The sequence below is a fragment of the Oreochromis niloticus genome, linkage group LG7 (assembly GCF_001858045.2).
Source record: "Oreochromis niloticus isolate F11D_XX linkage group LG7, O_niloticus_UMD_NMBU, whole genome shotgun sequence".
Taxonomy (NCBI): Eukaryota; Metazoa; Chordata; class Actinopteri; order Cichliformes; family Cichlidae; genus Oreochromis; species Oreochromis niloticus.
The window spans coordinates 50,331,004-50,355,381 of NC_031972.2; the positions used below are offsets into that span (position 1 = coordinate 50,331,004).

Sequence of the window (24,378 nt, forward strand, 5' to 3'; positions counted from 1 at the left end):
TGAAAGTTGCTTTGCACAGCCAGTGAATATAATACCAAACCGACATATTTATTCTCCAGGAATAAAAAAAAAAAATTAATATAACATGAGTTATTATGCAGTGATTGATATTTCTCCATTGTAAGAACCCCCCAAAGAAATCAATAATAATCGTATTTAAATCACTGCACCACCTGTAGGGGTCAGTAATACGACACAGTGAAGAACGTGAGACCTTAAATGAGTCAATCTATTTATAAATCACAAGCTAGTGAAGCTGATTCGAACGTGATTGTCGGATGAAGATATCATTACACACGGGATCTATTCTAGTAATGAATAATACAATCAAAACGCTAATATATAAATGTACTGCATAGAACAGTTATGCAAAATGTAAACAATATGAGCATTGCTTCATTTTTGTTAGCCTAAGCCTAAGAAATGCACAAAGAAAAAGCTATAACATTTTGTGAATAAATTTAGGTTTTATGAGAGTTTTTACAAGAATTTAAATGTATAAAATAAAGCATTTAAATGTCATTGGGTTTAAATTATTCTTGTAACGCGGGAGATAAAATCCCATTTGAGTCACAGCCCAATAGGGTCTGTGTATTATTAAAAATGTAGATAAGAAGATCAGTTTGATGGGAAATTTAAAAAAAAAAAAAAAAAGGGAAAACAACACTAGCACAGACAAATCAATAGAATCCACATCAAGGTACCAAAGAATACTGGCTTCAGAAAATTGCCAACATCTCCAGCACCCACTTCATTTCATGTAAAAAAAAAAAACCTTGTGTTTTTACCTTGTACAAATACAGATATTTATATGAGGAGCTAAAAGATAAAAGTGTTCTACCTACCATATGTGGTATTGCCTCAGATGCAATAAAAACAGGAAAATCTCAAATCTCAAGAAAATCTACACCTTCCCTTGCACTAATTATGAGTTAACCAATTATACTGTGACAATAATAATGAGCATGTTTTTCAAAGCTGTTTGCCGTTATGTAAAAGTAAATAACACCCAGAGGCCTACTAATATGTGTCCAGGCCCAATCAAATCAAAACACCCAAGAATGATCTTTAACCAACAAAACAAAATCATCACTATGACAAAAATGTGCTTTCTGTGAATGGTGTTGCACTACAGCTTTAATATTTACTTTATGAGAACAGGGATATGTTGCATAGCTACGCCCCCTTCTCTACCCAGTAAAAAACAGCACAAAGTCAATCTGTCCTTTTATTAATGGCATTTTTTTTCAGTCTCATGTCTTCACTTTTTGCTGCGGTAGTGCGCTGCCACCACCAGGTAGCTGTCAGGGCTGAGGTCCTTGATATTAGGGGACTTGCTGCTGATGGGGGATATCTTGCCCTCCACCCTGGAAATCTGGAGCATGCGGCATGGGTCATGTTTCAGCAGGTAGCTCTCAAAGGTCTCCCAGCCTCCACCGACTCGCACCATCACGTGCTTATTGTGCAGCATCTGCGGAAGAAAGTAGGATTATGTTGTGATGCTGGTGTGTCAGAAGGGGTGCTTTAATAGATGTGGGTGAACCCTTCTATAGGACTGTCATTACTCTGATTGAAGCTTTGGATTTTAGCTGAATGAACATGTAAGCGCGGCTTTGATGTCAAAGCTTGTTGATTGATGTGGGTGTCCCAGAAGTGGTTGGTATCCCTGGAGGGATTCTTTATCAACCCTGCTGCCCTAATGTCTAGGTGAATTGATTACTAAGAAACTCTTATTTCTTAACTCTAACAGTGATGAGACTGTGTGCAGATGCAGCGCTGCTTTGACCTTATGCTATTATGAAAATAAAAGTAGCTCTAAACACAAATGCTTCTGTTAGTAGCAGGTATTTGATGATAAACCACGGTACTAGACCCATTAAAATTTCCCATTTTTGATGATGATGATGGTGCTACAGGAAACATCAAAGGACTAGGTTATTAAAATTCCTTCTGAGTGGGACCTTATGGTCTGTATGAGAAGTTATTAGTTAATGAGACATTCCCACAAAATATCAAATGCTATTTAGTGATGTAGTCAGGGGAACTCTACAGTCTGAGGATTAACTACTGGGTCATATATATTGTCATGCAAAAAATGCAATGACAAATAGCTGTTGGTGGTAGGAAGGTCAAGAGAGCACTGATGTTAGTCAAGTGGGAATTTTTGTTTGTTCTGTTACTGTTCATTCTGTTAATTGCGCACTAATTAAGATGTGTCTGTGTGTTGTCCCCCTAGAGTGTATGTACCAAGCAAACCAAGCTTGCCAGCATTAGCTAATAGACAATGTCTTTCAGTTCTAACTTCTATTGTTATTGGGCAGTTTGTTGAATGGGCGCTTGATCCTGGCTCCAAAAACAAGTTAGTGTTCTTAGACACCCATGTTACAATTTACAACTTCAGAGGAGAAGCAGACACATTTACAGGCTGATACGAAGAATCTTGGTTTTTTTCTTTCTTTCTAGCTAATTACCCACTTAATGATTGTACAGCAGGGTTGTGGTGCAGTAACTTAATTAACATCCAAGAGGTTTGTACTTCAGTTTTGGTGAGTGGTATTCTATTGTTTTATTACTGTTACTTTACCAATTACACCACCCATAAAGTCTACAGGTTAATCAATAAGTGATAACTTAGCCCAGTAGCTCTCAAACTGCGGGGTAGGGCCCACTGGTGTCCAGGTGGGACATAGATAATCAGGCAATAAATATGAATGGAAGTTAAGTTGAAGCCTGTCTGTAAATATCATCAACCGGAAAACTAGCCTGTGTGGCTAAATCATTTACACACATTTACATCATTGACTCTAAGCAAACATCAGCATTACCAAAAATGTACAGATGTCCACTTTTATATGGTATATAGACTGGTTCTTATATATCCCTTTTCTGCTCTACTAGAGCACTCAAAGAACTTTATTTAACATGTTTCCTACACATACACATTCATGCAAGCACATTTTTCTACGTCTAAATGCTTTCTATTTACCATCCACACTGTGATGAACACATTGGGACCAACTGTGTGTTCAGCATGTTGCCCAAAGATACTTTGGCATGCAGGCTGAAGCAGCCAGAGAAGAACCAATCTTTCAATAGCTGTCCCACTCTAACTCCTTAACCACAGCCACGCCCAATTTAGTAATACAATTTTGTTGACTGATAATTCATACACGTGAATTTACATACAGTCTGCAGTGTTGATGGGATATCTTCTGGTAACACTGAACATTTTATGGGTCTGAGTTGACAAGCTGGAAGATCAACTTCACAACCTACTAGGATACCTAATAAATATTCACGTGATTTCATCACTAAAAAGCATAAAACCTTAAATTATATGTCTGGTTAAACAGACACATGCAGTGTTTTTTTTTCCTTTCCCTTTTCTACAACATTTGCTTCAAAACGATGCCACCTGCCACATCAGGGCACATTCCCAAGGTTGGCTACCATGGCAACATCACCGGTTATAATAAAGAGACGAAATAAAAGGCGCTGGTATATTCGATGATCAGACGCCTGCATTCCCCAGAGGCTGCGCACATAAAACATGTCTGCCTTGCTATGGAGGCTTTTTGCCCCTCTACCTCATTAACACACCATTACACCTCTGAGGAAACAAGCTTGTTTGCCAAATGCCCTTATCTAAAGAAGAGTAAATCCAAAATAAGTTATTATAAAGATTGTTTACTCAACTCAAAAATACCAAACAACACTACATAGTTAAAAAGGGCAAATTACATCATGCGATTGTCACCTCCGTTTGGCCAGATATGACGCTTCTTGCCCTGCAGCAGGATAACATACAACATTTATAGGCCTCTTAAATGAATCAATTGTGAGGGCAGGAGCAGGGCAGTGGCTCCAATCATCAGCACCAGGCCTCAGGCCTCAGGCTTTGTGATTGTGGATTTAATGGACCTGTGTGATGCAGAGGGGTTTTCAATCACGCTGCTTTGGGACGAGACCCTTGCTGGACTCCAATCCCTTCTCAGTGGGCCAGAGAAGGGCAGAGGCCTGGGGCTGAGCTGGGACAGCACTTCTCACAAAACCACTCTGGTGTTTTTCTGCTCTCTCATTCAAGCTACAACTAGCTCATTTATTCCAGCAGAAGGTCAGCCTCTCCAGCGGCCCAGATTATTGTGAAGTGAGATCTGCTGCACGTCACTGCTGTCCTTGCTCCCAGCTGCCTACAGACAGTGACTGGGCTTACTGTATTCATGCCTTTTCAGTCGACCCAGCTGCTGGGGGGAAAAAGCCATGTGAGGAATTTTAATTAAAGCATATTCAGCATGAAGAGTGCTGGCTGGGAGACAGAGGAACAGAGGCTTAACACTTGCTTTGTTTGTCATCCTAAGCAGTATCGCACATACTGAAGGTATGACTAGTATCCATGATGACACATGGTAATGGATGTCTAATAATGTTGTTATAATTTAGCTATTTTTCAGTATGGTTGCCCATTTATATACTATACTGTATATATTCATCCTCTGCTGCTTGTCCTGAAGCTTTTTTCCCCCCATTTTTGTTTAAGACTTTTTTGGTTTGTTTTTTTAAAACCGACTACTAACTATTAGTAGTTGCAATACAATGGACAAACAGCAGAGGACATCCAAGAGTAAACTCCCTTTTGCTAATCTACACATACCGCCAGCATGAATCACATCTTTGGAGGTGTAAAGCCTGGTTGTGGGTTGCCAAGTAACCAGGATCCCAAGGGGACCGATGCTACTTCTCCGATCTGTTATTCTCCATTTATCTTTCACGAATCGCCTTTATCTCTCCACTCAGAGAAAGCTGAGTAACATTTCCTGAGCTTAAAGACTGATTGTGTGTGATTATGTTAGTACAACAGCCAGTTCTGGGTCAGACATATTCCAAGTGGTAACTTGGTTGTGAGATCATCGGTGAATGTGTGGATGTTGCTTTCTCTTTACAGCAAATGAAAGTAAACATTGACAAGGCAAAGGCCATTTGTAGACCTTCATGCCAAAACCAGCCCCACATATCTGCTATGCGACTGGAAAAGAGTTTGCTTTGCGATGTGAGACGTTATTGTTACAAACCACAAAGTGGAATGAAAATAAAATGAATGGAACAATTAAAAAATAAGAAAACGGTTACTCTCATTCTCCACTGTTAGAAATGGAATATCTCCCCTTTTTGCCAGTTTGTAGAAGGTGACAATATAATGTATGATTTACTTTATTTGAATAATGATTTCATAGAGTCATTATTGTATAATGTGTAATATTTGCCTCTGAAGCTTCAGTGATAGGACTAATGTCTTCATTATTCTTTGGACTGAGACTTTATAGTAGTGCATAACAGCATCATAATAGCAAACTGAATGTAAAACATTCAGTACAGTGACCTTAAAACTGAGCTTAAGGACAAGGTTACCAGTAAAGAACTATGTCGGTTGGGGCCTTCCTCAACAATAGACTTCTGGTCAAAGAATAATAACACCCAATACAGTAATTATATCAAAATATTACTCAGTACTACAGAATAATTCCAATTACCACAAAATGTTTTTTTTTATTGATTATATACAACTATGTAATCAGGGTTTTTAATGTGAAATCTAAATTTTTCCAGTGAACAGTTTTATGCTAATATCCAAAACCTGATCATTTGCTAACCTCATATAAAAGTGATTCAAGTGAAAAAATGATTATGTTGATTATTATATACAGTACTGTGCAAAAATCTTGAGCCATCACTCATTTCCTTATATTTTGCAAGGAAAATAGGAAACATTGACAATGGAGTATATAATGCAAAAACAGCTTGTACAAGTCTAACGTGATTGAAGGTCAGTATTTGGTATGACTACGTTTATTCTACAACACAGCATAAACTCTCTTAGGGAAGCTTTTTAAAAATTTATTTAAGCAGTCTTCTTGAAGGACATCCAAAGATTTTATCTGGATATTGGCCACCGTTTCTTGGATTCTCTGTCAAGATGATCCCAAGCTGCCTGAATAATGTTGAGTCCGAGCTCTGGCAAGGCCAATCCTTGACTGATTGCATCCTTTTACTGCACTGACAGTGTATTTGGGATCATTGTTATGCTGAAAAATGAAACTGAAACTGTCAGTTAAATGCTTTCCAGGTGGTATTGCATGGTAGATCAAAATCTGACAGTACTTTTTTGTGTTCATAATTCCATCCACTTTAACAAGATCCCCAACACCACTGGCTGAAATGCACCCCCAAGCAATCACTGTGTTTTTAAGATCGCTGTAGTTGTATCTCGCTTGTGTACTGCCCCATATACAGGGAGTGCAGAATTATTAGGCAAATGAGTATTTTGTCCACATCATCCTCTTCATGCATGTTGTCTTACTCCAAGCTGTATAGGCTCGAAAGCCTACTACCAATTAAGCATATTAGGTGATGTGCATCTCTGTAATGAGAAGGGGTGTGGTCTAATGACATCAACACCCTATATCAGGTGTGCATAATTATTAGGCAACTTCCTTTCCTTTGGCAAAATGGGTCAAAAGAAGGACTTGACAGGCTCAGAAAAGTCAAAAATAGTGAGATATCTTGCAGAGGGATGCAGCAGTCTTAAAATTGCAAAGCTCCTGAAGCGTGATCATCGAACAATCAAGCGTTTCATTCAAAATAGTCAACAGGGTCGCAAGAAGTGTTTGGAAAAACCAAGGCGCAAAATAACTGCCCATGAACTGAGAAAAGTCAAGCGTGCAGCTGCCAAGATGCCACTTGCCACCAGTTTGGCCATATTTCAGAGCTGCAACATCACTGGAGTGCCCAAAAGCACAAGGTGTGCAATACTCAGAGACATGGCCAAGGTAAGAAAGGCTGAAAGACGACCACCACTGAACAAGACACACAAGCTGAAACGTCAAGACTGGGCCAAGAAATATCTCAAGACTGATTTTTCTAAGGTTTTATGGACTGATGAAATGAAAGTGAGTCTTGATGGGCCAGATGGATGGGCCCGTGGCTGGATTGGTAAAGGGCAGAGAGCTCCAGTCCGACTCAGACGCCAGCAAGGTGGAGGTGGAGTACTGGTTTGGGCTGGTATCATCAGAGATGAGCTTGTGGGGCCTTTTCGGGTTGAGGATGGAGTCAAGCTCAACTCCCAGTCCTACTGCCAGTTTCTGGAAGACACCTTCTTCAAGCAGTGGTACAGGAAGAAGTCTGCATCCTTCAAGAAAAACATGATTTTCATGCAGGACAATGCTCCATCACACGCGTCCAAGTACTCCACAGCGTGGCTGGCAAGAAAGGGTATAAAAGAAGAAAAACTAATGACATGGCCTCCTTGTTCACCTGATCTGAACCCCATTGAGAACCAGTGGTCCATCATCAAATGTGAGATTTACAAGGAGGGAAAACAGTACACCTCTCTGAACAGTGTCTGGGAGGCTGTGGTTGCTGCTGCACGCAATGTTGATGGTGAACAGATCAAAACACTGACAGAATCCATGGATGGCAGGCTTTTGAGTGTCCTTGCAAAGAAAGGTGGCTATATTGGTCGCTGATTTGTTTTTGTTTTGTTTTTGAATGTCAGAAATGTATATTTGTGAATGTGGAGATGTTATATTGGTTTCACTGGTAAAAATAAATAATTGAAATGGGTATATATTTGTTTTTTGTTAAGTTGCCTAATAATTATGCACAGTAATAGTCACCTGCACACACAGATATCCCCCTAAAATAGCTAAAACTAAAAACAAATTAAAAACTACTTCCAAAACATTCAGCTTTGATATTAATGAGTTTTTTGGGTTCATTGAGAACATGGTTGTTGTTCAATAATAAAATTATTCCTCAAAAATACAACTTGCCTAATAATTCTGCACTCCCTGTTTATTGATGATTTTGATTTTCAGTTCAGTTTTGTATCATACCACAGCCATTTTTCCCTGATTCCCTTCCTTAAGAATGGTTTCTTATCAGCCACCCTTCCACTGAGAGTATCTCTGATGCGGCTGCAGTGAACAGTGGATGAATCAGCTGAAGGTACATCTCTCAGGTCCTGCGTCAGGTCTTTGCTGGATTTTTTCCCCCTATTCCTTAAGGACAGGACTTTCAGAAACTGTTCATATGCTGTAGATATTTTCTTAGGCCTGCAAATTCATTTCTCCTCTATTTGTTTTCCTCAAATTTTTTAAGGACACTGCATGGCAAGTTTTTGGCTAATAACTCTTTGGGAATCACTTTGTTGGTGCAAAAATACTATTTTATTCATGTAAAATGGTGGCATTTTCCTGGATTCAGCGAAAGAAATGGGGACAAATTATGTTTTTGTGACAGACTGCTAATAACAAGGTGCCTAAAGATAGACGATTTGCTAAGGTCTCTGTTGCGTGCAGACACAAGACTGGGCCATCTTTATGAGTTATGTGCGTTTTTTATGCTTCAATGAGTCATAGGTCAGCGTTAAGTGGCATAACAAACCAAAAAAACATTCTCCTGAAACTGGTCGGGTATAAGGACTGGACTCAAAATGAGGGAAAAAACAGCCAATGTCCAAAGAAAAACTTGGAAAGACTTGCAAAAAGCCTTCAGAATTATTCCTCAAGACTGCTTTTTAAAAAAATCTAAGAAAGTCTGGCTCCTTGGAAGCAAAATACAAAGAAATGAGGTGTTTCTCAAGACTTTTGCACAATACTGTAACACACTCACCCGAATAAAGAGCATCTTCTCTCCAACACGATATCGACCCTGCGACTGTCTCTCTACACAGAACTTATTTGCACATCTGCAAGGTGGATCATTGGCGATATGTCTTACCTGTTTTGATAAAAACAAACGTTTTACTTTTGTATTTCCTCTGATAACATAAGTAGAAACAGCAAACAGAGGTGAACACTTGCTAACTTACGGCATCATCCAACAGCTTCCCTGTGCTTTTTTTGATAGACGTAACTTTGGTAGGAGTTGGGGATGGGGATGGGGATGGGGAAGGGGATGGAGAAGGAGATGAAGAGGGTGATGGAGGGACAGGCTGAGCTGGAGATACAGGTGACGGAGGAGGTAGAGGCGCTTTCTCTTCTTGCTCAATCTCTTTCTCCAGTTTTATAAGGCCAGGAGGCTCCACATTGTACCTAGATGAGGAATAAAAGAGACAAGCGAATTAAGGAAGGATTTGCAAAACAATCCAAAGACATATACAGGAAAATCTAGACAATCAAGGAGGAAAATGTAAAAACAAAGAGCATACCGTGATGCTATCCGGCCCAGCTCTAAAAGACAAAGGCACACTTCTCGTGGCTGCTTATGAAGAACTGCAAAAAGAGATGACCTTTTAGAATTTGGTAATTAAAACACTGTACTGTATCTGGATGGAGGTGATGAATGAGAATGAGTGGCTGTGTGATGGTGAAATGGACATAAAAACAAGCTTATGAACTTCATGCAATCACATGGTCCTCTCTAATCCTGTTCATCCCAAACCAAATGGAAAGAATACTGCTCACATGTTCATTTTAACCACTTCAGAGGGTAATGGTAACCACGGCAAGTAATAGATCAAACCAGACTGTGGACACACACAAAGCATGAATAATGTGACACACCACACCATGCAATATAGAAAGAATATATCCACTGCATGATAGCAAACCTGATGTTGTTACACCTACTGCTGAACTGACAAATCCATCCAGAGAAAGTAAGGAGGGAAGGAAAGAGAGGGAAAGAAAGAAAGAAAAAAAAAGACATTTGTCAGCTGGATTGTTCACTGAAGCATTTTATTACAATCACATGTCCACTGGATTTGAAGGCGCTTATGGTTCACTGCAGCTAGCTCACTGCGTGTGTGTATATTCTGGAATCCAGAAATGATTTACATAGCTTGAATATTTTTAGCAATGGCTGATCAAACTTTTAGTGAAAAAAATGGCAAGAATTTATGACTATTCTGCGTATTTGTGCTCTTGTCAGGGGCACATCTGATTATGAGGGAAATATTTCAGTCCAGGCATATCTTCGATGCAAGGACATTGCAGTGAAATAACATGCAAGAAAGCTCTGCGAAAGATCAGAGAGACACAGATAAACACTGAGAGAGCGAATGAGGAAGAGAGAAAAATATCCCTACTGTGAGCTGAGGAAAACATTTGCATACTGTTGGCCTACTTTCTCACTATCTCACACCTTTCTGTCCACGCTCCTGTAGTTTTACTTTAGATGTTTTGTGCATGAGTGCATTGTCTGAGATTCCCTTATTGTGAGGTAGAGCTGCTCCCATCACTGTGTTACCCGGGCTGTGAGGCTCGGCCTGGTGATGTGAGGCTTCTAATCCTCAGAGGGGAGGAGAGGAAAGCAGGCCAACCTTCGTGACACTGTACCTGTACAATCAGGCCATTCACAGGAGATAGAAATCTGAGCCCATTGCCCCAGCAGTGCCAGGGATAACCAAAGCCTGACAGAACTGAATCTTTGTGAGGAAAGTGATGCCTGTTTATGTACCCGGTCTGTCCTACATCTTGACATTTTCGCAGGGTGAGAAATAAAAACAGACTCACCTAAACCCTCTGATTCAAACAGACATGTTTCTCCAACTCCGACCTCACGACACCAGGCCAGGAAGTTGGCTGTGTTGTCCCGTGCAAAGAAAGAGCCGGATGGTGCGCTCCGCCGACACGGTATCCTCCGATTGGGAATTCTCTGTCACAGACACAGAGAAGAACCCCGTTACTTTCACTTAAACAAGATCGGATTTAAACATCTTATTCTGCAGTTTAACAAAGAAAGAACAAAAGTCCTCCAGAGTGACTTGTTCGAACCATTACCCAGAGCTCCACCGAAACACAGAGCCACATTCTCTACATCTACACTGATGTCTGCTGAGGCTCTGATTTCAGCCCAGGATCAAGAACCCTTCCCATTGAGATCAATATGGGAGATGACGGGTTTGAAAACCTGTGCTACTTTACCAGGCTGTCTATGATTTGGGCTCAAATGACATGCTTATGGGTTTCAGCCCCCACACGGTCTGTTCGGGGAGATTTATGCGCTTTGCTGTGGTTTTATACAGGATATGTGTGTCTGTGCTTTGGGAAAGGTGGAATGAGCTCATGCTGGAAATATGCAAGCTTTTGTGGGTATTTTTCTTTTCATTCCAGACTCTCCTTTTGACTTTTTTTCAGGGGATCTTTTGTGTTAAATGACTTTGCATTCCCGGATAAATATTCTAGACAACTTTGCCAAGGTTGTTTTTTTTTTTTTTCATCTAACAATCAGATGAATGTGTTATTATTTCTGCCTTGGCTGCCAAATGATCTGCACCTTTGAATGTCTAATGATTGCACAGAAGGTAGAGGACTTCTGGAAAAGATTATCTTTAAACATATGGGAATAATAATAAGGAAAAGGAACTGCTATGCTTGAAATGAGCAACGACAGCTATAACCAAATTATTTCATTCAAAGAATTTAAATACCTCAACATGCACACACGAAATGAGCAGTTTGACACTTTAAAAATACATTTAATTTCTTACTTTAAGAGGTAGATGAGAAGATTATGCTATTATATCATATCTGTTAGTTGGAGGTTGAACTGTCTTCGACTGACATCTCTGTTTTTGCGCTGGTTAAGCAAATATGTGGTGAGCTTTATGGGTGCAAGCGGACAGATTTCATGAACTTTGTACAGAGCCGGGCTACTTTTTCCTCTCCAAGCCTTTCAGCTGAGATAACCAGCAGCTGCGTCTAGCTTCATGGCCCTTCCTTTCCCTGTAAAAAAAAATCTCTTTTTGTCAATGCTACTTATTTTACGATGTTTGATCTTCTCATCTCACTCTCCTGCCGAAAACAAGTGCAAGCGCAAGTCTTGAACATTGCACTTTTGCTTAAAATTTCAGTGCTATAGCAATAAGTTCCCACAGTTATTGAAATGACTGTACAAAATTCAGCCTGTCAAAGTACTATGACAAGAACGAAAACAACCTTTGCTCATCTGGACTTAATACTGATTGATATAAACACATGGGAAGACGTCTGGAGCACAGCATCTGCAAAGTGTGATTGATGGTACCCCTGTGCTGTAGTCACAGGCCCACTTCACACACCATATCGACTTATAACAGGGCTTGAACACAGATGGATGTCCTCTTTCAAGTGGTGAAATCTGATAGCAAACAACTAGAGCTGATCAAATGCCACGACAAGCATAAAGACTCACTGGATGACATACTGTGTATCAGACATGAATAACACGGTTAATCTTTTAATGAAAACCCTTAATGCAGACAAACAGAATCAAATCACGCTCACTGCACAATATCATAATGCAGCTTTGTTTCATTTTAAAGCCTATCCCAGGACCATCTCTCTCTCTCCCTCTGTTGGCATTCACAATCAATAGACTCCTCTATTTCGGCAGCTCCTCTGCTGTCTCACGGTCATTGACCTCAAGTATTTCCTCACATCTGTGCTGCTGCGCTCACACTGAGATCAGGAGACCCACTGACATCAGCACAGTAATGCTCCAGTGCAAACATCAACAACTCTCACCGAAGGACCAACAAACATCTTTTACTTCTTGCCTTCTGAACAGAGGCAAGAACATGACCCAATCACAGTTTTTGCTGCATGCCACTGAGACCAGCTGTCACTTCAGCATTTAAATATCTGTAATAAACAGATACTGAAGCTAAATATCCATCTTTTAACATATATTTTGAAACCTTTGGCATCAAGGATGTATCCATGGAGTTTTTATAATATATAGGGCATAAATAGAAACATTTTTCTTTTCCCTAGTTGTTTTTGTTTTTTGGTCACCAACCCCTTAAATATACATCTGGATAGACTGATTGGATTAAATTACAGGTAACCACTCACAAGGCACCCCTTTTAATGAAATTCATTAAATCCTCAGTCAAGGCTCACAAGAAAAGAACGTTTAATGCTGTTCTCCCAAATCTCACAGGGGATGTGGGGCCCCATCAGTTAACGTGTCCTTGCTAGCCTTATTTTTTTTTTCTTTTTTGCCCTGTTGAAGGCAGGAGGCCCCCATCCCCCCATCCCCCCATCCCACTTTTTGTGCACTTCTTTCTAAAATTGTGGAGTTCTTTGCAAAGTAGGAATTCACGGGCACGGTCATCAAGAGCGTCTCTCTGCCTCTTTGTTACTTTCCAAATGTTGTGTTAGGATATCGTTTTGTATTTAGATGTGAAAAAGACCATTAACTGTGGAAGTGGTTTTAAATAGTGACTGTCAGTCAATCTGACCTAATAAGTGTCTGCTCAGATGATGTTTTCATACTCAGGAACAATGCTCTGTGAAATCGTTCAAGTTGAAAGTTAGTCTGGGAAGATTTTCAGCCAAGATTTAACTTTCAGATTAGTGTTTTCACTGTAACCTGTATCACACAGGACTACTGCAGTCTCTCTGTACCTTGCTGTTGCCAAGGGTAGGCAGATCTCCATTACTCTGCCTGAACTTCTCCTGCAGTGTCTCAGCCAGCTGGCACAACAGGAAGCCATTGTCTAAGCGGTCCATGAAGCTCTCAGCAGTGATTTCCAGACCTGAGCAGGGGACACATAAAGACAGAGCAGCTCCATAAGTTTAAAAAATATACATATAGTGTAAGGAAATAAAATTTAATCTCCAGTTCACTCCGGGTTGCGGTCAAACCAATGCTGTTGATTCCTAAAACAGTTTTAATGACCGAGCGTCGCTTTTGCTGCCGGGTTTGTGGCGGCTCTGGAGGAGCCAAAAGCTGAAATAGTACAACATGATTTGAGAGGATCTGGGGGATTTCCTGGTCGCACATCGTGGGATGGCAACTACGGGGATGCATTAAAAAAAAACCAAAAAAAACGTGGCATCTGTTTGTACACAGTAATGCCTCATTATCCTGTGCAGTTGCAGAGCTACGTTGGTGATCAACATGTGGTGTCCAGTTGACTGACTTCCAGAGGACCATTCTTTCTTAGTTAGATCATCGTGAAATAGGAGGTGGTGGCAGGGGGGTGTCTGTGGAAAGAAACTGGAGATATTTTTTTTATCCCTTTTCTCTTTCTTATTGGAGGAGGGGTTTAGGGGTTCAATGTTTAATGAGTTCCAAATGTTGCGATTGAGCCCAGAAAAGAGAGATTGAAATCTTGAGAAACACTCAGTGAGTCTTAGACTCTTCTCATACAACGCTCGCTCCATGCTGTGAGAGGAAAATATATTTCACCGGGCACTAATAGAAGTATATTAAAATTAAATATTTAATCATACGAGTTGCCCAGTCCCTTCAATCTGACTTGAGATCATCTTACACTGGGAATATATTAGCTTCAATGAGCTCTGACCATTTTCAAACTCAGCCTTCTCCTTGTGTTTAAACTACAATTAAACACCTGTTAAGTTTCTTGGGTGTTTCGTGCCCATTTGCAGTGCTAAACAGCTAAACAACTGTCCACAGACACATGCGCAAAGACAAACATAAACACCTGCCAAGTGCTTTAAACCACCTTTGTGGTAGTTCCTGCTTAAGTGTCCTGAGGAGCACATTTTGCCATGACGACAGACAAAAAGACAGGCTCGGGAAGTGAAAACAATACGAGCTGTTACCACTTTGACAACAATGACTCATCGGTATAACCAAACATATGCCTCCCACACGGCAGCGGGCCACACGGCAGGTCTCACCTGAAACTCTAATCAAGGATGTCAGCATCTTGTTTCACAGAATAAAAAAAATTAAAAAATACTGAGCAAATACAGAACTTGGCCTAAACCAACAAATTAATTCTGTAGTGTTTATTCACTGGAAACACTTGCATGCTCCTGCTTATGAACCCTTTAGTTCCATGGCTTTCTGGCTCAGCTGGTTCCAGTGCAAACACACACACACAGCCAGAGATAACACGGAAGACACTGAAGTTGTTTTAAGTTGTTTACACACAGACATGAGAGAGTCTCAGGAACCTTATAGTTGGTTTGAAAAGTGTCTGTTATATGCATCCAGGAGTAACTCCCAGTCATAACACATACAGTAGTTCTTAAGCAGATTTTAAACAAAAAGCACAGTCTGTGAAGCGTTTAGCACCAGGGCCAGCGGAGGCCCTTGGTTTTGTGTAACAAGAAAAAGCAGTTCACACTTATCTATTCTAACACTGGCATAGGTGCGACCTTGTTAATAACCTAAAAGCAGTACAAACATGATAATTACCAACACAAACCAACATACTCATGACAAAAGCTACAGTAAACGTGCTGCATGTGTGTGTTTTTGTGTGTTCATTCATACACTGGCTTCCTCATTAGCACTCAGTCATTGAAATTTTGAGAACTCGACTCTAACAAATTTAAAATTCTGATGAAACACTGGTTAACAGACAGTTTACATCTCTGAAATCCAGCTAACAAACACATCATTCTCACTCTGGTGGCAGCCTTTGTAAGAATATTTATGTGCTGACTCTGGTGAGTCATTGGTGCAAGAATGCTTAAGAAAACATCATGGAAATGACTGTAGGTGTTTCTCTAAGGTATTTCACTAACGATATCCATGTTTAATACAAATTTTTCCCAGGCTCTAGGAACAAACAAAAAGAAACAACAACAAAAAACCCTACAAAACTCATTCATACACACCCATTCAAATCAGATCAAAGTGCACTGTGCTTTTGTTTTGTGGCTGCACTGTTAAAGAAGTACAGCGCAGAGAATCGTTTATTATGCAACCACATCCTTGCACAGTGCTGATGCTCCCACCCACTGGGCATTATTTAAAAACAGTTAATGGTGCCCATTATTCATTTAAGGTAAATCTATGAAAGAGCGTTGCAACTGGAACAGGTCCACACAATCTGGGGACTTTAAAATAGTTTGTAATGAGGTGCGGATTGATCACAGTCCCCTGCAGAGGTGTTTACATCAGCAAAGACCAGTTGAGTTAATGTTAGACACAAAGCAATGAAATGTGCAGGAGTTTTTCAAAGCTAAGCTATTTCTAGCCTGTGTATCCAATGAATCTACAAACCACACCCTGATTTTTTTTATTTCATTTTTTAGCAAAGCTAGCAAAACATCTGAGAAATGAATCATTTAAAACACATTTTAACCACAGTTCAGGAATATAACTGTAACTTTATATATGTAACAGTATTACTACGGCTTGAGGCTTTTGTTGTTATGATTTGGCCCTATATAAATATAACTGAATTAAATTAGCTTTGCTTAGAGAATTAAACTATGTTATAAACTATAACTCGTGGTACATGTGTTTCTTGCTCATTAGTGTGACTTACCAAGAATATTAGTGAGCCACAGGGCCAGGTCTTCCTTCATGGGCAGCAGGCTGGCCTCATGTCGACTGGAAAGCCACTGTTGGTACTGCTGCATGTCTGTCAGGCCGGGCCCGCTGGGCTGTTTGGGGCTCAGGGAACTGCACATGGTTCCCTATTGATCGGCAGGAGAAGGTTAAGACAGTCCAATGATATAGAATTCATAAACATGTAACATATCTGTAATATTATGAAAGCAGACACAATATGCAGCTCCAGTGTGCCGTATAGCAGATCTTCAAAACATTAATATAAGAGGTACATATTATCCAGATACCTCAGCATATTCATTTGACTCCATCTAAGCCCTGCTAATAAGATAAGATAAGATAAGATAAGAAGAACTTTATTTATCCCGAGCGAAATTCTTTTGTCATACGCATGCTCAATGCAGCAAGAGAGACAGAGGAACAGAGTAATAAGATATACAATATGTACAATAGAATGAAAGTATACAGTAATATACAGAAGGATAGTGCAAAATATAATATCGAATAACTGTAGCAAGTAACAATATAACTATATCCTGAAAAATAAATAGCTTAGCTTAGCTATTAGTGCAGGTGATTCTAAAATTCTAATAAATGCTTTGTTGTTGTAGCAGGCAATAAAACCATCATGTTCTTCTCTATACATGCATATGTTTGGGTATGCACCCATGTATGTATATACAAATATGAACCCCAACATTAAAACCATTAACTGGTGAAGTGAAAAGCATTGATCATATTGTTAAAATGTAGCGTTCAGCTGGAAAGAACTGGAAAAACTCTGCCAGACATCAGCAGCAGCCTCCCCCAGCGGGACGACATACTCCACCAAATGGCAAAAACTGCTCAGGAATGGCTCAAACAACATGACAAAGAGTCCAAGACATCCCCTCCAACCAAGTCCCCAGATCACACTGTAACGCAGACCCACTCCTGCACACAACACAGTCAGCATTACTTAGATTACAAAGGTTCTTCAGTTATCTGAACAATGAGCTGATTTTCAACTTTGCTGTCAGCTTTGTGTTAATACTTTAACAATAAAAGAAAGATCCTGTGTCCTCACTAGGACAGGGATTTGTGCCAGTGTGTGGGACTGTAGTCCAAGGTTGATGCTATTAACTGGTAAATGGGACAATTCATCTCAGGCAATGTTTCTGAGTAACGCCAAAGTAATGTAACAAGTACTGTGAGGAATTACTCTCTCCAGGGAATAATTAGGTGATGCAATGCATAACTTAATTCAATTCAGAGTTGCCAGGAGGTGGGCTGGAACCTATCTCAGCTGTCACAGGGCAAGAGCTGGGGTACACTGTAGGACAGGGCTTCTTCAATTCATTTGATATAAAAAAGGAAAAAAATAGAGAAATTCCCAGTGTTATACCCATTCAGTTGACAGTGATGCAAAACAGAGTGAATTGGAGAATTCTCATATGTGATAACCTTAAACCAGAGATCCATTTATCTTCAAAGTAGTTACACATTTTCTGGAAATATACTAATCCGTCATTTCAGCTCTACTTAGCATACTCCAAATATTATGCAGCTCTTTTGAAAGCTTAAACAATGTTGGTTACAGCAGTCATGATATGTCACGATAACAGAAGGAACCTCTGAACGTGTGTGTTTTATACTCGTGATCTAAACGGATCCTCAAAATAAAATTCTTCAGTATTAGCTATCATTCATGTTGCATATTCACAAAAGGAGCAGAGGAGGAGCAAGCTGAAACAGGAAAGGAGAGTAGCTTTGTTCTCCTAGTCAAAATCCTGGTATGGATTACAATAAACCTGATGACATTAGAGAGCACCATTTCTTTCCACCCCTTCTTTGGACAAGAGACACTTTTATACCAGCCAGACTGGTACAGTAGGACTTTTATTCAACCAACAAAGAGCTCCTTCAAATTACTCTGCCATCTATTAAGCAGTCTGTCCAGCGGTGCATATCAGCCCATCACAGTCAACAGTGCAGCAGGTCTTGCGTTACAGGTTGATGGACAGATTGCATTTGACATCAGTACTTGGAACGATATTTAACTGCTGCTTATTTCCTTGAAAGTGAAGTCACTGAGTAAATTAACATTTGGCCCAGTCTTTTCCAATACCAGGCTACAGTGCGCCAAGGGTGCACTGCATTAGCTGTAATATGAAAATCTTTCAGATATCAGTCCAGTGTCACTCCATTAACGGATTTGCGGTGGAGAAGAGTGAGTGCCTGACAAAACAACTGGGCACCAGATGCAAGACCTGAGCTGTGTAACAGGGCACTGCAAGCGTCAATTTGTTCTCTAAAGTACTCTGACATAGAAAAACGATGCGATGCAGACAGAGAGGAGACACCCCAACCCTTAGAGCATAGAGGTAGTGGCATTACAGGGATTTAAAGGCTCCCAAAGTACTCAAGAATTTCTATTTTAAAATAACAAATAAGATATGAGCAAAATGTCTTTTCTCTGTTACATACAGAACGGACGTTTTAAGTCTTGTATCATTACAGCTTACCTAACAGCCAATGATGAAGCGACTTTGTTCTCCTTTTTTCTTGTAAAGTTCTTTGTCCGGGGTTCTTTAAAGAAACAGAAAGTTACTTGAAGAGAATTCACATTCTTGAAATCTTGTTGTTGCATTTTAAAGGTTTTGCCTCCACCGCTTCCTCCAAGCAGGAACATTTCACATACCCTCTGGCACGCAAATAAAAACAGGATATCGGATGCAAATTGGAAGGAGAGCTTATTTAAACAAGGAAGCTGCCACGAACAAGTAGTTCAAAGCACGTGGTGGATGAAAATTTCCTGTGAATACTGAGTGAGTGCAGCACGATATGAGGAATCTGACCTTTAAAGCTGTGTAACATTTCAAGGTCCGTCTGGAGTTGGCTGCAACTAAATGGCACCGTGATGCAAAACTGGACATCAGGACCTTGATGTCCGACCAAGGCTGTCAGATCTTTGAGAAGGGAACTTCTCCTCGCTTGCATACACACACAAAAGTCTGGAGCTCGGCGCTCACACACAGGTGCTACATTCCCATGTCCACTGGTGAAGGCTGACAGACAGAACAAGGGCACTAGGATGTCTCATGTCTCACAGTGCAAGATCTTTACACGCTCATTCCCTGTGCATGCGTCAGTGGGCAATGCATCAAACCACTATTTTACTTATTGTTATTGTACATTTTCCTTATTAAAGCTGTATGGTATGAAAACTTTCTGAAAGATTCCTACGTGTCTTCTCATATGTCACTTTAAATTAACTTAAAATGCACCACAATTTGCTTGGTTTGTTTTAATTTGCACATACTAGTCTCTGTTCAATAAATCTACATGTCAACCTCGGTTCAGTTTTACTGTTCTTGACAAGATCGTAAACAAACATCGTGCTCAATTTTCACCATTTTTTCTCAAGGAAATAGCCCCGGCCAGCTGTTGTAAAACATACCTGGTTCCTCTCACTATACTGTTCCCTGACATGTTTAGCTTCAGCAGCCTTACTCTGCTAAACTGTGTGTATTTTAAGAATCTGGTTCATGATCGAATGCCTTTCTGCATTCACAAAGAGATCCCACTTTGCAACCCAAAACACACAAAAAATTATATAGAAATACAAAATTTACATTCATCCTGAGTCATCTCGTGACTTCACTAAAGCCATGCTAATGTGCCACGGTTGGCTGCAGATTGCTTCGGGAAAGGCATATGGATGGGAATTTTGACTGATGAATCACATTAGAAAGTACAAGAGTGGCTCTGTCCTCATAACCCTCTTTGCCCTGCGTGCCCTCCTCCACTACAACAGTTAGCCGATCTGGAGGCTGATTTGTCCATCTAAATAAGGACACTCAGCATGTTTCTACTGCTGACAAATAAACTGTTGTGTTCAGGTATCAGATTGCTTGAGGTGCTACAGTCAATGAAGCACACTGGCTGTATGGGAATCTGCACTTAAGTATTACAAATGAAATGATTTCATAATGGAATATGCAACCTCAGACCTTCGATTAAGGAAACATTTGAACTGTCAACAAACCAAGTTCAGGATGACTGTATGTCAAGAAAACAGATAAAATGAGCTTTTTTTATAGTTTCTCTGAATTTGGTGCCAGGACTTGGTTTTGGGTCGAGCTGTACTGGCCTCTCACTTCATTTACAACTGCAATAAGGCTTTTTAGGTTGTCTCCTTCTTTACAGCTGTCACGAATAAAGCGCCCACAACAGACAATTTACCACTCTGGAAATAGGTCCAAGGGAGGACGCTTGATGAGTTATGACTCAAATCCAGCTGAGCGCCTGCTAATTAAAACCAATGAAGTGACTGAGAGCTGCTAGTACACAAAATATATGGTATTCTGTTTAATTACAGATGTCTGGTGTTAATTCTGAAAGGAGTAAAAAAGCAAGCACCTTCCTGTCAACTGTCAAGAAGTAAGACTCAACCAAGCCCCCCTTAACTGTTAAATGAGTTTCATTAGATGGTATTGTTCTGCAAAGCACACAAAAGGAAGATATTGCAAAGGGTACTTTCTAAAAATGATCTAAACCTAAAACAGAAATGCAAGTATGAAAAGTCTGACAGTCATACAGCAACAGTGAAAAAGTAGCGAAAAATGTCCTGAATGAAAAGCTTCTCGTGTGTGCTCACCCTGAGGGTTCAGCTCGCTGGTGCGCACCTTCCTCTCACTCGTCCTGTGAGATGCTGGTTCCCAATTTTCATGCTTTTCACAGCGGTGCACCGACCCACAGGTTAGCCTCCAAAAACACAAACCAGTGTGGACCGGGGTGATCTTTCTCGCTGCGCAAGATCTGACTGCACAAGCACACGCATACGCGCGCACACATATACTCACTCACAGCAAGCTACGCTGCTGCTGCTGATTATGATGATGGGAGGAAAGTTTGGTCGTGTTGGCACTGCCTCTTCTTTGTGTTCCCTCTGTAACATTTTTTATGGACTGAATTTCAATTCTTCCAAACGCTTTGATGTTATTTTTTTGTCTGTGTGTGCAACTGTGCTGTTTGATCCATCTAATCACATTGTTATTACATCAAGACTGCTTCATTTAGGCGTAATTTGAATGACACTATCTTGCATTTGAGAATAAACTGAAATAATGAATGACGATCATTATTAATACATTAATTACGTGTTTCAGGTGTAGTCTTCCTAGTCAGAACACCCTTATCGAAATGTTTTTTTTTAATGTAAATATGTGTGTAATCCATATAATAAATACACGTAAGCACAAAAATTCCGAGTTTTTGTGTACCGAACTCATTAACTCGTTTTGTGGCGCGAAGGTCATTTGGGGGCTTTTATTTTGAAGGGGATGGAATTAAGTGGCACGCTTGCGCACTAACGAGCGGTATATTCAACCGGAAAATCAAGCAGTAGAAACCGGCAACAGACGTGAGTTTCTTCAACTTTCTCCGTGCTGTCATATTCATTCTTTATTATAACGTCAGCTGTTATTGAAACTCACGTTACTCATGAGGAAGTATTTATTGAAGTGCGGCACCGGAAGTCCTGTTTTGCTATGCTAGTATGTTGACTTCTTAGCTAACATGTAGCTAAACCGCTACATCTCTGATGCTATAGCAGTTTTTTCAGCAGCATGGCGAAAATCAGATGATTCGGGTTCAGGCTGTAACCTTTCTCCTCAGTGGGTTTCCGAAGCCGGACTGAAGGCTGAACTCTGAATGCTGAGAGCGCCACATGGAGGCGATGCTGAAAAACTTAGCTAGCACGGTGGAGATGCTGGCGGTGGCGGCGCAGAGCGATGCGGTAAAGCACTGGGATAAACAAACTCTGTCCAGGGCGTTTCACTGGGCCCGGTACTGCGAGCACGTCTTCTCCAGGTTCCATAATAACGCCGCTATTAGGAGGATCATGGAGAAACAGCTGCAGCTCACAAACCAAACTCTGCGAGATACCATCCCCGGATACACCGAAGTCTCCTTCTCGGACCTCCCCCGGTGCCAGCACTTGTTGCTCGTCAGGTTGTTGAACAACCCAGAACTTCCCAGTTCTCTCATGAAGATGCTCTTTGACACAGCGCGTCCTGTCAAGACGATGCACGGAGAGTATGAGGACGTCACAGGTCTCTGCAGTCACATAGTTCAATGCAAATCAGTTTATAAGGTCCTGAGTCCCCTAGCTGATATGTCAGCCCTTGGTGCTGATGCTGAGGTGCAGGGGGAGATGCTGATGGAGAGGCTGGAGGCTCTGCTGAACCAAGGCAGTGAAACCTGCAGGGCAGAGCATTTTTTAGGCTCTGTCCTCCAGGGATGCGAAGGGGCATTGCAACAATTCTGTGTAGTCATCGCTGCAGCTCTGCTGACATCCAAAAACTGTGCTGCACAAACTGCTGCACATGATTTTCTCTTAGACTGGTTGCAAAAGAATCACAGTCTGCTCCAGCACATGTGTTCTCTACTGTCTCCTACACTTTTGAGAGATCTGGCAAAAGAACATCAGAAATTCAGAGATGCATTTTGTAATGTACTGAAAAAGTGGGCCTCGGAAATGGAATACAGCTTAAATGATAGCGAATGGGTTCTAACCAGCACGGGCCCCACAGTGTCCTTCAAGAAACTTACTGAGCTCTTTCTGGCTTTATTCGAGGCCAGTCCATCTCTGAAGGGGGGTGTAGAAAAAGAACTAAATGCTTTGAAGATTTCTGATGGAGACTTTGATGTCACAGGGCTGAGTGTGTGGGGAGACCTGCTGTCAGCTTTAAACACGTGACTGACGGTCTTGGAGCTGGAAAGATGATCAAATTGTGGCCAAATTCATGTTTATATCTTGATATTGTCTATGTTTTTTGGTATCAGAAAAAGAGTATTTTGTACAACTGACATACATTTTTTTTGCTTAATGGTCACGTTGTTCTAACAATTGTAATGATATTTCTGTCAGTTTTGTTTAATTTTACCAAAGTGTGAGCATGACTGTGGGTTTATGAAATATTTAACACGTGAGAATTTAGGCTGGTGATGAGAAGAATTGTTCTAGCAGAGCAAAAAGTTTTAGGTTTTTCTAGGTTCTTCTTGAATGTTTTCCACCTTTGTTTACAGAAATGCGTGTTTCAGTATAATTTTTGACTCTTCTTGTTGCACTTTTCCTCAGTTCATGTGTCCAGACAAATGCATAACTGCTCATTACAGATGCAGTAGAATGATGTAATAAAAATGGTCACAGTGGTGGCTCCTCTCAGACTGAAAATATGTTGCAATGTAGTAATTCTTGTTGAAATGTAAAAATTTTTTTAATGAAATATTGTGATAATTAGAATATTTGTGATGAGTCCACTGTTGGTGAAATGGACCAGAGTGCTTGAAAAAAAGTGAAAAAAGAGGCAGGCGAAAGAACAGGGTGGGGCACATGATACAAGAACAATGGCAAATGAGATCCTGCTCTTGATACTGTAGGAGTTGATCTCTATCTCTGGATTTATTGTTTTTAATATATATATATTTGTATATATAGTCAGTCCAGTTGGCTATTTGTTGAACTGTTGAACTTACTTGTTTGGACACATTATAGCTTTTGTGCTGCCTTGTAAACCGTGACAGCACACGATCCGACTCACTTAAACTGAACGTACTTGTGAGACAGTAAACAGATGCCGTGAGTCTTTGGAAGCTCAAGGTTTCATTCAGCCTCATAAATTTGATCCTAATACCAAGCCATTAGGAGCTGCGTTGTTTAAAATTATTCTGCAGTGGCTGATTTATGAGGACCTAAAAAGAAATTAAAGTTTAATTCCACATTATGCAGATCTGTGGAGAGAGATGGGTTTGATAATAAGCTCGGGGCTATAAGGAAATGGCAATAAGCAAAGCCAGCAAAAGCACTGTGCAACAACATACCCTTTCCTAACTCTACACACATCAAATGATTTTCACTTTCTTTCACACCATCTGTCAGTAAAAGTCTCCAGCAGTGCTTGATCTAAACCTATACATTTGGATTGGCTTAATTCCAGTCATGTGACCTGACTGCCAATTTACACATCTCAGACCTTGCCCGTGTCTGAGCGCTTGTGCAGCGAGGGATCAATTAGTCAGATCAGGCGTCTTCAATCAAACACTGCACAATGGCTGGTGTGTGACATAACC

At 40.5% G+C, this 24,378-nt stretch overlaps 2 protein-coding genes across 6 annotated transcripts; one reads left to right on the plus strand and one right to left on the minus strand.

The window, feature by feature from the left end:
• Nucleotides 1–147: 147 nt before the first annotated feature.
• On the minus strand, nucleotides 148–21,228 carry gas2a (growth arrest-specific 2a). 5 transcript variants are annotated; one of them, XM_025908479.1, is made up of 11 exons: nucleotides 20,903–21,224; nucleotides 19,101–19,310; nucleotides 18,768–18,831; nucleotides 16,238–16,388; nucleotides 13,389–13,519; nucleotides 10,512–10,653; nucleotides 9,608–9,628; nucleotides 9,206–9,269; nucleotides 8,867–9,089; nucleotides 8,668–8,775; nucleotides 148–1,471 (listed from the first exon to the last, which is right to left on the minus strand). In XM_025908479.1, exons 4-11 carry the CDS (start codon nucleotides 16,380–16,382, stop codon nucleotides 1,262–1,264), a joined length of 1,044 nt encoding a protein of 347 aa, XP_025764264.1. In that variant the 5' UTR covers nucleotides 16,383–16,388; nucleotides 18,768–18,831; nucleotides 19,101–19,310; nucleotides 20,903–21,224; the 3' UTR covers nucleotides 148–1,261. The 5 variants fall into 5 exon arrangements, with proteins under 5 accessions (XP_025764264.1, XP_005450886.1, XP_005450887.1 ...); XM_005450829.4 differs by lacking the exon at nucleotides 19,101–19,310 and having other exon boundaries at nucleotides 20,903–21,222; XM_005450830.4 differs by lacking the exons at nucleotides 18,768–18,831; nucleotides 19,101–19,310 and having other exon boundaries at nucleotides 20,903–21,228.
• A 323-nt stretch (nucleotides 21,229–21,551) lies between these two features.
• fancf (FA complementation group F) lies at nucleotides 21,552–23,991 on the plus strand. The gene is made up of 2 exons (XM_005450827.3): nucleotides 21,552–21,667; nucleotides 21,922–23,991. Exon 2 carries the CDS (start codon nucleotides 21,974–21,976, stop codon nucleotides 23,003–23,005), a length of 1,032 nt encoding a protein of 343 aa, XP_005450884.1. The 5' UTR covers nucleotides 21,552–21,667; nucleotides 21,922–21,973; the 3' UTR covers nucleotides 23,006–23,991.
• The last annotated feature ends 387 nt before the right edge of the window (nucleotides 23,992–24,378 follow it).

Excerpts from the sequence above, each read along its gene's own strand:
- gas2a (XM_005450830.4), bottom strand. The coding sequence starts at position 16,382 with ATGTGCAGTTCCCTGAGCCCCAAACAGCCCAGCGGGCCCGGCCTGACA. Across the intron at positions 13,520-16,237 it reads GTGGCTCACTAATATTCTTG|GTCTGGAAATCACTGCTGAG; the intron begins GTAAGTCACACT and ends TCCCCTGCTCAG. Across the intron at positions 9,090-9,205 it reads CTGGGCCGGATAGCATCACG|GTACAATGTGGAGCCTCCTG; the intron begins GTATGCTCTTTG and ends TTCCTCATCTAG.
- fancf (XM_005450827.3), top strand. The coding sequence starts at position 21,974 with ATGGAGGCGATGCTGAAAAACTTAGCTAGCACGGTGGAGATGCTGGCG.